At 41.6% G+C, this 13923-nt stretch overlaps 1 protein-coding gene across 1 annotated transcript in view; it reads right to left on the reverse strand.

The window, feature by feature from the left end:
* The window catches only part of LOC144841395 (uncharacterized), a 35488-nt gene that overhangs the window by 4437 nt on the left and 17128 nt on the right, over positions 1-13923 (reverse strand). Inside the window, exons 19-32 of the mRNA XM_078697717.1 lie at positions 13094-13600; positions 12016-12942; positions 10919-11842; positions 9732-10742; positions 8545-9555; positions 7358-8368; positions 6507-7181; positions 5910-5984; positions 4996-5733; positions 3905-4819; positions 2976-3725; positions 1983-2798; positions 1057-1806; positions 131-880 (exon numbers count right to left, since the gene is read on the reverse strand). Coding sequence (XP_078553843.1) covers positions 131-880; positions 1057-1806; positions 1983-2798; positions 2976-3725; positions 3905-4819; positions 4996-5733; positions 5910-5984; positions 6507-7181; positions 7358-8368; positions 8545-9555; positions 9732-10742; positions 10919-11842; positions 12016-12942; positions 13094-13600 — 10860 coding nt within the window. The remainder of the gene's footprint in view (positions 1-130; positions 881-1056; positions 1807-1982; positions 2799-2975; positions 3726-3904; positions 4820-4995; positions 5734-5909; positions 5985-6506; positions 7182-7357; positions 8369-8544; positions 9556-9731; positions 10743-10918; positions 11843-12015; positions 12943-13093; positions 13601-13923) is intronic.

Raw genomic sequence — 13923 nt, forward strand, 5'->3', positions numbered from 1 at the left:
ATGTTGTAATTTTCTAATAACAATTTAAATTGTATAAATTGTACATTTTCATACAATACTGTATAAATGAAGTTTCGTTTAAATTGGTTTTGTAATAGTTTTTTGATTACGGTAATAAATCTTAAAGTACCTGTCACACTGGGTATCTTTACTCCTGTACCACCAGACACAACTGTTCCACTGGTTTGTGATCCTCCAGTAGCACCTGATGCTCCAGAGTCTGTACCATCAGTACCACCAGATACAACTGTACCACTCATGCCTCCACTGGTTTGTGATCCTCCAGTAGCACCGGATGCTCCAGAGTCTGTGCCATCAGTACCACCAGATACAACTGTACCACTAATCCCTCCACTGGTTTGTGATCCTCCAGTAGCACCTGATGCTCCAGAGTCTGTACCATCAGTACCACCAGATACAACTGTTCCACTGATTCCTCCAGTTGTTTGTGATCCTCCTGTAGCACCAGATGCTCCAGAATCTGTACCATCAGTACCACCAGATACAACTGTTCCACTCATGCCTCCACTGGTGTGTGATCCTCCAGTTGTTGAACCAGAATCTATTCCACCTTGTCCTCCCATGGAGCCTGAATCTGTAACTCCTCCTTGGCTGCACAATTCTGGGCAAACAAATCGGATCATGTAATTTGCACAAGTCTTTCCTTCACTATTAGTACACCTTAAACCAAATGCTACATCACACTGGACTGACTGATCGTAAACACCATTGTTTGTTTGACATTGGACTCCCTTAGGGTTTTTACAACTTAATGTTGGATATTGTGCAAAGATGTCGTCAATAGACTCAATTTCGTATTGAGCAGATGGATCAACATTGCCACCATTTTCATCGTCGAACCACTGTGTCCAACAGAAACCTGTTAAATAAAAAATAATGTTTAAAATATAAGCATGATGTAAAAGAATGTTGTAATTTTCTAATAACAATTTAAATTGTATAAATTTTACATTTTCATACAATACTGTATAATGTAGTTTCATTTAAATTGGTTTTGTAATAGTATTTTGATTATGGTAATAAATCTTAAAGTACCTGTCACACTGGGTATCTTTACTCCTGTACCACCAGACACAACTGTTCCACTGGTTTGTGATCCTCCAGTAGCACCTGATGCTCCAGAGTCTGTACCATCAGTACCACCAGATACAACTGTACCACTCATGCCTCCACTGGTTTGTGATCCTCCAGTAGCACCGGATGCTCCAGAGTCTGTGCCATCAGTACCACCAGATACAACTGTACCACTAATCCCTCCACTGGTTTGTGATCCTCCAGTAGCACCTGATGCTCCAGAGTCTGTACCATCAGTACCACCAGATACAACTGTTCCACTGATTCCTCCAGTTGTTTGTGATCCTCCTGTAGCACCAGATGCTCCAGAATCTGTACCATCAGTACCACCAGATACAACTGTTCCACTCATGCCTCCACTGGTGTGTGATCCTCCAGTTGTTGAACCAGAATCTATTCCACCTTGTCCTCCCATGGAGCCTGAATCTGTAACTCCTCCTTGGCTGCACAATTCTGGGCAAACAAATCGGATCATGTAATTTGCACAAGTCTTTCCTTCACTATTAGTACACCTTAAACCAAATGCTACATCACACTGGACTGACTGATCGTAAACACCATTGTTTGTTTGACATTGGACTCCCTTAGGGTTTTTACAACTTAATGTTGGATATTGTGCAAAGATGTCGTCAATAGACTCAATTTCGTATTGAGCAGATGGATCAACATTGCCACCATTTTCATCGTCGAACCACTGTGTCCAACAGAAACCTGTTAAATAAAAAATAATGTTTAAAATATAAGCATGATGTAAAAGAATGTTGTAATTTTCTAATAACAATTTAAATTGTATAAATTTTACATTTTCATACAATACTGTATAATGTAGTTTCATTTAAATTGGTTTTGTAATAGTATTTTGATTATGGTAATAAATCTTAAAGTACCTGTCACACTGGGTATCTTTACTCCTGTACCACCAGACACAACTGTTCCACTGGTTTGTGATCCTCCAGTAGCACCTGATGCTCCAGAGTCTGTACCATCAGTACCACCAGATACAACTGTACCACTCATGCCTCCACTGGTGTGTGATCCTCCAGTAGCACCTGATGCTTCAGAGTCTGTACCATCAGTACCGCCAGATACGACTGTTCCACTGGTTTGTGATCCTCCAGTAGCACCTGATGCTCCAGAGTCTGTACCATCAGTACCACCTGATACAACTGTACCACTCATGCCTCCACTGGTTTGTGATCCTCCAGTAGCACCTGATGCTCCAGAGTCTGTACCATCAGTACCACCAGATACAACTGTTCCGCTGATTCCTCCAGTTGTTTGTGATCCTCCTGTAGCACCGGATGCTCCAGAATCAGTACCACCAGATACAACTGTTCCACTCATGCCTCCACTGGTGTGTGATCCTCCAGTTGTTGAACCAGAATCTATTCCACCTTGTCCTCCCATGGAGCCTGAATCTGTAACTCCTCCTTGGCTGCACAATTCTGGGCAAACAAATCGGATCATGTAATTTGCACAAGTCTTTCCTTCACTATTAGTACACCTTAAACCAAATGCTACATCACATTGGACTGACTGATCGTAAACACCATTGTTTGTTTGACATTGGACTCCCTTAGGGTTTTTACAACTTAATGTTGGATATTGTGCAAAGATGTCGTCAATAGACTCAATTTCGTATTGAGCAGATGGATCAACATTGCCACCATTTTCATCGTCGAACCACTGTGTCCAACAGAAACCTTTAAAATAAAAAATTATGTTTAAAATATAAGCATCATGTAAAAGAATGTTGTAATTTTCTAATAACAATTTAAATTGTATAAATTGTACATTTTCATACAATACTGTATAAATGAAGTTTCGTTTAAATTGGTTTTGTAATAGTTTTTTGATTACGGTAATAAATCTTAAAGTACCTGTCACACTGGGTATCTTTACTCCTGTACCACCAGACACAACTGTTCCACTGGTTTGTGATCCTCCAGTAGCACCTGATGCTCCAGAGTCTGTACCATCAGTACCACCTGATACAACTGTTCCACTCATGCCTCCACTGGTTTGTGATCCTCCAGTAGCACCGGATGCTCCAGAGTCTGTGCCATCAGTACCACCAGATACAACTGTACCACTAATCCCTCCACTGGTTTGTGATCCTCCAGTAGCACCTGATGCTCCAGAGTCTGTACCATCAGTACCACCAGATACAACTGTTCCACTGATTCCTCCAGTTGTTTGTGATCCTCCTGTAGCACCAGATGCTCCAGAATCTGTACCATCAGTACCACCAGATACAACTGTTCCACTCATGCCTCCACTGGTGTGTGATCCTCCAGTTGTTGAACCAGAATCTATTCCACCTTGTCCTCCCATGGAGCCTGAATCTGTAACTCCTCCTTGGCTGCACAATTCTGGGCAAACAAATCGGATCATGTAATTTGCACAAGTCTTTCCTTCACTATTAGTACACCTTAAACCAAATGCTACATCACACTGGACTGACTGATCGTAAACACCATTGTTTGTTTGACACTGGACTCCCTTAGGGTTTTTACAACTTAATGTTGGATATTGTGCAAAGATGTCGTCAATAGACTCAATTTCATATTGAGCAGATGGATCAACATTGCCACCATTTTCATCGTCGAACCACTGTGTCCAACAGAAACCTGTAAAATAAAAAATAATGTTTAAAATATAAGCATCATGTAAAAGAATGTTGTAATTTTCTAATAACAATTTAAATTGTATAAATATTTTACATTTTCATACAATACTGTATAAATGAAGTTTCATTTAAATTGGTTTTGTAATAGTATTTTGATTACGGTAATAAATCTTAAAGTACCTGTCACACTGGGTATCTTTTCTCCTGTACCACCAGACACAACTGTTCCACTTGTTTGTGATCCTCCAGCAGCACCTGATGCTCCAGAGTCTGTACCATCAGTACCACCAGATACAACTGTTCCACTCATGCCTCCACTGGTGTGTGATCCTCCAGTAGCACCGGATGCTCCAGAATCTGTACCATCAGTACCGCCAGATACAACTGTTCCACTCATGCCTCCACTGGTTTGTGATCCTCCAGTAGCACCTGATGCTCCAGAGTCTGTACCATCAGTACCACCAGACACAACTGTTCCACTTATTCCTCCACTGGTTTCTGATCCTCCAGTAGCACCTGATGATCCAGAGTCTGTACCATCAGTACCACCAGATACAACTGTTCCACTCATGCCTCCACTGGTTTCTGATCCTCCAGTAGCACCTGATGCTCCAGAGTCTGTACCATCAGTACCACCAGAAACAACTGTTCCGCTGATTCCTCCAGTAGTTTGTGATCCTCCTGTAGCACCGGATGCTCCAGAATCTGTACCACCAGATACAACTGTTCCACTCATGCCTCCACTGGTGTGTGATCCTCCAGTTGTTGAACCAGAATCTATTCCACCTTGTCCTCCCATGGAGCCTGAATCTGTAACTCCTCCTTGGCTGCACAATTCTGGGCAAACAAATCGGATCATGTAATTTGCACAAGTCTTTCCTTCACTATTAGTACACCTTAAACCAAATGCTACATCACACTGGACTGACTGATCGTAAACACCATTGTTTGTTTGACATTGGACTCCCTTAGGGTTTTTACAACTTAATGTTGGATATTGTGCAAAGATGTCGTCAATAGACTCAATTTCGTATTGAGCAGATGGATCAACATTGCCACCATTTTCATCGTCGAACCACTGTGTCCAACAGAAACCTGTCAAATAAAAAATAATGTTTAAAATATAAGCATGATGTAAAAGAATGTTGTAATTTTCTAATAACAATTTAAATTGTATAAATTTTACATTTTCATACAATACTGTATAATGTAGTTTCATTTAAATTGGTTTTGTAATAGTATTTTGATTATGGTAATAAATCTTAAAGTACCTGTCACACTGGGTATCTTTACTCCTGTACCACCAGACACAACTGTTCCACTGGTTTGTGATCCTCCAGTAGCACCTGATGCTCCAGTGTCTGTACCATCAGTACCACCAGATACAACTGTACCACTCATGCCTCCACTGGTTTGTGATCCTCCAGTAGCACCTGATGCTCCAGAGTCTGTACCATCAGTACCGCCAGATACAACTGTTCCACTGGTTTGTGATCCTCCAGTAGCACCGGATGCTCCAGAATCTGTACCATCAGTACCACCAGATACAACTGTTCCACTCATGCCTCCACTGGTGTGTGATCCTCCAGTAGCACCTGATGCTTCAGAATCTGTACCATCAGTACCACCAGATACAACTGTTCCACTCATGCCTCCACTGGTGTGTGATCCTCCAGTTGTTGAACCAGAATCGATTCCACCTTGTCCTCCCATAGAGCCTGAATCTGTAACTCCTCCTTGGCTGCACAATTCTGGGCAAACAAATCGGATCATGTAATTTGCACAAGTCTTTCCTTCACTATTAGTACACCTTAAACCAAATGCTACATCACACTGGACTGACTGATCGTAAACACCATTGTTTGTTTGACACTGGACTCCCTTAGGGTTTTTGCAACTTAATGTTGGATATCGTGCAAAGATGTCGTCAATAGACTCAATTTCATATTGAGCAGATGGATCAACATTGCCACCATTTTCATCGTCGAACCACTGTGTCCAACAGAAACCTGTCAAATAAAAAATAATGTTTAAAATATAAGCATGATGTAAATAAATGTTGTAATTTTCTAATAAAAATTTAAATTGTATAAATGTTACATTTTCATACAATACTGTATAATGTAGTTTCATTTAAATTGGTTTTGTAATAGTGTTTTGATTATGGTAATAAATCTTAAAGTACCTGTAACACTGGGTATCTTTACTCCTGTACCACCAGACACAACTGTTCCACTGGTTTGTGATCCTCCAGTAGCACCTGATGCTCCAGAGTCTGTACCATCAGTACCACCAGATACAACTGTTCCACTCATGCCTCCACTGGTGTGTGATCCTCCAGTAGCACCTGATGATCCAGAGTCTGTACCATCAGTACCACCAGATACAACTGTTCCACTCATGCCTCCACTGGTTTGTGATCCTCCAGTAGCACCTGATGCTCCAGAGTCTGTACCATCAGTACCACCAGATACAACTGTTCCACTCATGCCTCCACTGGTGTGTGATCCTCCAGTAGCACCTGATGATCCAGAGTCTGTACCATCAGTACCACCAGATACAACTGTTCCACTCATGCCTCCACTGGTGTGTGATCCTCCAGTAGCACCTGATGATCCAGAGTCTGTACCATCAGTACCACCAGATACAACTGTTCCACTTATTCCTCCACTGGTTTGTGATCCTCCAGTAGCACCTGATGCTCCAGAGTCTGTACCATCAGTACCACCAGATACAACTGTACCACTCATGCCTCCACTGGTTTGTGATCCTCCAGTAGCACCTGATGCTCCAGAATCTGTACCATCAGTACCACCAGATACAACTGTTCCACTCATGCCTCCACTGGTGTGTGATCCTCCAGTGGCACCGGATGCTCCAGAATCTGTACCATCAGTACCACCTGATACAACTGTTCCACTCATTCCTCCACTGGCTTCTGATTCTCCAGTAGCACCTGATGCTCCAGAGTCTGTACCATCAGTACCGCCAGATACAACTGTTCCGCTGATTCCTCCAGTTGTTTGTGATTCTCCTGTAGCACCGGATGCTCCAGAATCTGTACCATCAGTACCACCAGATACAACTGTTCCACTCATGCCTCCACTGGTGTGTGATCCTCCAGTTGTTGAACCAGAATCGATTCCACCTTGTCCTCCCATGGAGCCTGAATCTGTAACTCCTCCTTGGCTGCACAATTCTGGGCAAACAAATCGGATCATGTAATTTGCACAAGTCTTTCCTTCACTATTAGTACACCTTAAACCAAATGCTACATCACACTGGACTGACTGATCATAAACACCATTGTTTGTTTGACACTGGACTCCCTTAGGGTTTTTGCAACTTAATGTTGGATATCGTGCAAAGATGTCGTCAATAGACTCAATTTCATATTGAGCAGATGGATCAACATTGCCACCATTTTCATCGTCGAACCACTGTGTCCAACAGAAACCTGTTAAATAAGAAATAATGTTTAAAATATAAGCATGATGTAAAAGAATGTTGTAATTTTCTAATAAAAATTTAAATTGTATACATTTTACATTTTCATACAATACTGTATAATGTAGTTTCATTTAAATTGATTTTGTAATAGTATTTTGAATATTGTAATAAATCTTAAAGTACCTGTAACACTGGGTATCTTTACTCCTGTACCACCAGACACAACTGTTCCACTGGTTTGTGATCCTCCAGTAGCACCTGATGCTCCAGAGTCTGTACCATCAGTACCACCAGAAACAACTGTTCCGCTAATTCCTCCAGTTGTTTGTGATCCTCCTGTAGCACTGGATGCTCCAGAATCTGTACCATCAGTACCACCAGATACAACTGTTCCACTCATTCCTCCACTCGTGTGTGATCCTCCAGTAGCACCTGATGCTCCAGAGTCTGTACCATCAGTACCACCAGAAACAACTGTTCCGCTGATTCCTCCAGTTGTTTGTGATCCTCCTGTAGCGCCGGATGCTCCAGAATCTGTACCATCAGTACCACCAGATACAACTGTTCCACTCATGCCTCCACTGGTGTGTGATCCTCCAGTAGCACCGGATGCTCCAGAATCTGTACCATCAGTACCACCTGATACAACTGTTCCACTCATTCCTCCACTGGCTTCTGATCCTCCAGTAGCACCTGATGCTCCAGAGTCTGTACCATCAGTACCACCAGATACAACTGTTCCGCTGATTCCTCCAGTTGTTTGTGATCCTCCTGTAGCACCGGATGATCCAGAATCTGTACCATCAGTACCACCAGATACAACTGTTCCACTCATACCTCCACTGGTGTGTGATCCTCCAGTTGTTGAACCAGAATCGATTCCACCTTGTCCTCCCATGGAGCCTGAATCTGTGACTCCTCCTTGGCTGCACAATTCTGGGCAAACAAATCGGATCATGTAATTTGCACAAGTCTTTCCTTCACTATTAGTACACCTTAAACCAAATTCTACATCACACTGGACTGACTGATCGTAAACACCATTGTTTGTTTGACACTGGACTCCCTTAGGGTTTTTGCAACTTAATGTTGGATATCGTGCAAAGATGTCGTCAATAGACTCAATTTCATATTGAGCAGATGGATCAACATTGCCACCATTTTCATCGTCGAACCACTGTGTCCAACAGAAACCTGTTAAATAAGAAATAATGTTTAAAATATAAGCATGATGTAAAAGAATGTTGTAATTTTCTAATAAAAATTTAAATTGTATAAATGTTACATTTTCATACAATACTGTATAATGTAGTTTCATTTAAATTGGTTTTGTAATAGTGTTTTGATTATGGTAATAAATCTTAAAGTACCTGTAACACTGGGTATCTTTACTCCTGTACCACCAGACACAACTGTTCCACTTGTTTCTGATCCTCCAGTAGCACCTGATGCTCCAGAGTCTGTACCATCAGTACCACCAGATACAACTGTTCCACTCATGCCTCCACTGGTTTGTGATCCTCCAGTAGCACCTGATGCTCCAGAATCTGTACCATCAGTACCACCAGATACAACTGTTCCACTCATGCCTCCACTGGTGTGTGATCCTCCAGTAGCACCTGATGATCCAGAGTCTGTACCATCAGTACCACCAGATACAACTGTTCCACTCATGCCTCCACTGGTTTGTGATCCTCCAGTAGCACCTGATGCTCCAGAATCTGTACCATCAGTACCACCAGATACAACTGTTCCACTCATGCCTCCACTGGTGTGTGATCCTCCAGTGGCACCGGATGCTCCAGAATCTGTACCATCAGTACCACCTGATACAACTGTTCCACTCATTCCTCCACTGGCTTCTGATTCTCCAGTAGCACCTGATGCTCCAGAGTCTGTACCATCAGTACCGCCAGATACAACTGTTCCGCTGATTCCTCCAGTTGTTTGTGATTCTCCTGTAGCACCGGATGCTCCAGAATCTGTACCATCAGTACCACCAGATACAACTGTTCCACTCATGCCTCCACTGGTGTGTGATCCTCCAGTTGTTGAACCAGAATCGATTCCACCTTGTCCTCCCATGGAGCCTGAATCTGTAACTCCTCCTTGGCTGCACAATTCTGGGCAAACAAATCGGATCATGTAATTTGCACAAGTCTTTCCTTCACTATTAGTACACCTTAAACCAAATGCTACATCACACTGGACTGACTGATCATAAACACCATTGTTTGTTTGACACTGGACTCCCTTAGGGTTTTTGCAACTTAATGTTGGATATCGTGCAAAGATGTCGTCAATAGACTCAATTTCATATTGAGCAGATGGATCAACATTGCCACCATTTTCATCGTCGAACCACTGTGTCCAACAGAAACCTGTTAAATAAGAAATAATGTTTAAAATATAAGCATGATGTAAAAGAATGTTGTAATTTTCTAATAAAAATTTAAATTGTATAAATTTTACATTTTCATACAATACTGTATAATGTAGTTTCATTTAAATTGATTTTGTAATAGTATTTTGAATATTGTAATAAATCTTAAAGTACCTGTAACACTGGGTATCTTTACTCCTGTACCACCAGACACAACTGTTCCACTGGTTTGTGATCCTCCAGTAGCACCTGATGCTCCAGAGTCTGTACCATCAGTACCACCAGAAACAACTGTTCCGCTAATTCCTCCAGTTGTTTGTGATCCTCCTGTAGCACTGGATGCTCCAGAATCTGTACCATCAGTACCACCAGATACAACTGTTCCACTCATTCCTCCACTCGTGTGTGATCCTCCAGTAGCACCTGATGCTCCAGAGTCTGTACCATCAGTACCACCAGAAACAACTGTTCCGCTGATTCCTCCAGTTGTTTGTGATCCTCCTGTAGCGCCGGATGCTCCAGAATCTGTACCATCAGTACCACCAGATACAACTGTTCCACTCATGCCTCCACTGGTGTGTGATCCTCCAGTAGCACCGGATGCTCCAGAATCTGTACCATCAGTACCACCTGATACAACTGTTCCACTCATTCCTCCACTGGCTTCTGATCCTCCAGTAGCACCTGATGCTCCAGAGTCTGTACCATCAGTACCACCAGATACAACTGTTCCGCTGATTCCTCCAGTTGTTTGTGATCCTCCTGTAGCACCGGATGATCCAGAATCTGTACCATCAGTACCACCAGATACAACTGTTCCACTCATGCCTCCACTGGTGTGTGATCCTCCAGTTGTTGAACCAGAATCGATTCCACCTTGTCCTCCCACGGAGCCTGAATCTGTAACTCCTCCTTGGCTGCACAATTCTGGGCAAACAAATCGGATCATGTAATTTGCACAAGTCTTTCCTTCACTATTAGTACACCTTAAACCAAATTCTACATCACACTGGACTGACTGATCGTAAACACCATTGTTTGTTTGACACTGGACTCCCTTAGGGTTTTTGCAACTTAATGTTGGATATCGTGCAAAGATGTCGTCAATAGACTCAATTTCATATTGAGCAGATGGATCAACATTGCCACCATTTTCATCGTCGAACCACTGTGTCCAACAGAAACCTGTTAAATAAGAAATAATGTTTAAAATATAAGCATGATGTAAAAGAATCTTTTAATTTTCTAATAACAATTTAAATTGTATAAATTTTACATTTTCATACAATACTGTATAATGTAGTTTCATTTAAATTGGTTTTGTAATAGTGTTTTGATTATGGTAATAAATCTTAAAGTACCTGTAACACTGGGTATCTTTACTCCTGTACCACCAGACACAACTGTTCCACTGGTTTGTGATCCTCCAGTAGCACCTGATGCTCCAGAGTCTGTACCATCAGTACCACCAGATACAACTGTTCCACTCATTCCTCCACTCGTGTGTGATCCTCCAGTAGCACCTGATGCTCCAGAGTCTGTACCATCAGTACCACCAGAAACAACTGTTCCGCTGATTCCTCCAGTTGTTTGTGATCCTCCTGTAGCGCCGGATGCTCCAGAATCTGTACCATCAGTACCACCAGATACAACTGTTCCACTCATGCCTCCACTGGTGTGTGATCCTCCAGTAGCACCGGATGCTCCAGAATCTGTACCATCAGTACCACCTGATACAACTGTTCCACTCATTCCTCCACTGGCTTCTGATCCTCCAGTAGCACCTGATGCTCCAGAGTCTGTACCATCAGTACCACCAGATACAACTGTTCCGCTGATTCCTCCAGTTGTTTGTGATCCTCCTGTAGCACCGGATGATCCAGAATCTGTACCATCAGTACCACCAGATACAACTGTTCCACTCATGCCTCCACTGGTGTGTGATCCTCCAGTTGTTGAACCAGAATCGATTCCACCTTGTCCTCCCATGGAGCCTGAATCTGTAACTCCTCCTTGGCTGCACAATTCTGGGCAAACAAATCGGATCATGTAATTTGCACAAGTCTTTCCTTCACTATTAGTACACCTTAAACCAAATTCTACATCACACTGGACTGACTGATCGTAAACACCATTGTTTGTTTGACACTGGACTCCCTTAGGGTTTTTGCAACTTAATGTTGGATATCGTGCAAAGATGTCGTCAATAGACTCAATTTCATATTGAGCAGATGGATCAACATTGCCACCATTTTCATCGTCGAACCACTGTGTCCAACAGAAACCTGTTAAATAAGAAATGTTTAAAATATAAGCATGATGTAAAAGAATGTTGTAATTTTCTAATAAAAATTTAAATTGTATAAATTTTACATTTTCATACAATACTGTATAATGTAGTTTCATTTAAATTGGTTTTGTAATAGTGTTTTGATTATGGTAATAAATCTTAAAGTACCTGTAACACTGGGTATCTTTACTCCTGTACCACCAGACACAACTGTTCCACTGGTTTGTGATCCTCCAGTAGCACCTGATGCTCCAGAGTCTGTACCATCAGTACCACCAGATACAACTGTTCCACTCATGCCTCCACTGGTTTGTGATCCTCCTGTAGCACCGGATGATCCAGAATCTGTACCATCAGTACCACCAGATACAACTGTTCCACTCATGCCTCCACTGGTTTCTGATCCTCCTGTAGCACCTGATGCTCCAGAGTCTGTACCATCAGTACCACCAGATACAACTGTTCCACTCATGCCTCCACTGGTGTGTGATCCTCCAGTAGCACCTGATGCTCCAGAGTCTGTACCATCAGTACCACCAGATACAACTGTACCACTCATTCCTCCACTGGTTTGTGATCCTTCAGTAGCACCTGATGCTCCAGAGTCTGTGCCATCAGTACCACCAGATACAACTGTTCCACTCATTCCTCCACTGGTTTGTGATCCTCCAGTAGCACCGGATGCTCCAGAGTCTGTACCATCACTACCACCAGAAATAACTGTTCCACTCATTCCTCCACTGGTGTGTGATCCTCCAGTTGTTGAACCAGAATCTATGCCACCTTCTCCTGCAGTAGTAGAGCCTGAATCTGTAGCTCCCTGTTGACTACATAATTCTGGGCAGATGAGTCGAATTCTGTAATTGATACATGTTTTTTCTTTGGTGTTAGTACACCTTAAGCCAAAGACTGTATCACATTGAACATTGTGATCATACTTTCCACTGGGAGCATGACATTGGATTCCTTTAGGGTTCTTGCAACTCAAAGTTGGATATCTTGCATAGATGTCATCAATCGATTCAATCTCATATTTGTTAAAAGGAGAAACATTACCACCATTTTCATCATCAAACCATTGTGTCCAACAGTAGTCTAAAAATGCAGAAAGTTACATTAAATTGATTTAACAATTTTAGCATTCCTGTAAAGATAATTTGACAGTTTTAAATAAAATTATTCCAAAATTTCGAAACAACTAATATCTAAATTCAATATATTTTTGAATAATCAAATATTAATTTACCTGATATACTGGGGAGTGATCCTACTGAAGCACCATTTGTTCCAGTAGTTACTTCGGTTACTGTTTTACTATTTTCTTCACTTATACCAGTACCAGATGTTCCCGAGTCTGTGCCAGAACCTGTGCCAGAATCTGTGCCACTGGTGCTGTCAGATCCTGTTCCACTCGCTCCGCCACCTGGTTGCGATCCATCAGCATCTGTTATCAATTCTGGTACTCCTTCCTGACTACATAACTCAGCACAAACAAGGCGAATCTTATAGTTTAAACATGTTTCGCCTTGGTTGTTCACACACTTCAAACCAAATCTGGCGTCACATTGCACGTTTTGAGAGGTTTGGTCGTAAGAAATACCATCAATTGTTTGACATTGAATCCCTGTAGGATATCTACAGCTCTTTGTTGGATACATTGCGAAAATGTCTGTGATAAATTCACTTTCAAATTGGGCTGATGGAGATACCTCACCACCATTCTCGTCATCAAACCATTGTGTCCAGCAATAACCTACCAAAAGTAATAAGTTAAGAATTATTATTACATTAAAGATGTATTGTCCCCCCGAAAAAATAATTCTTAACCAAATTTTTGTTGAATATGCCATTTTAATGTAACATAATAGTTATCCACTTTGACCAAAAATTGGATAAAAAAAAATGGATTTACCTGAAAAAACTGTAATTTAAATCAAAAAAATGGCCAATGGGTTTTTGGTTGAATTTAACCATTTATTTTGTCAATTTATAGTGGAAAAAATTATTTTTCTTTCATTTTTTTTCTATGGAAGTTATTACCTTTATTAAAACTACAAAATAACATATTTAAAGTCT

The sequence above is a fragment of the Antedon bifida genome, chromosome 4 (genome assembly GCF_963402885.1).
Source record: "Antedon bifida chromosome 4, ecAntBifi1.1, whole genome shotgun sequence".
Taxonomy (NCBI): Eukaryota; Metazoa; Echinodermata; class Crinoidea; order Comatulida; family Antedonidae; genus Antedon; species Antedon bifida.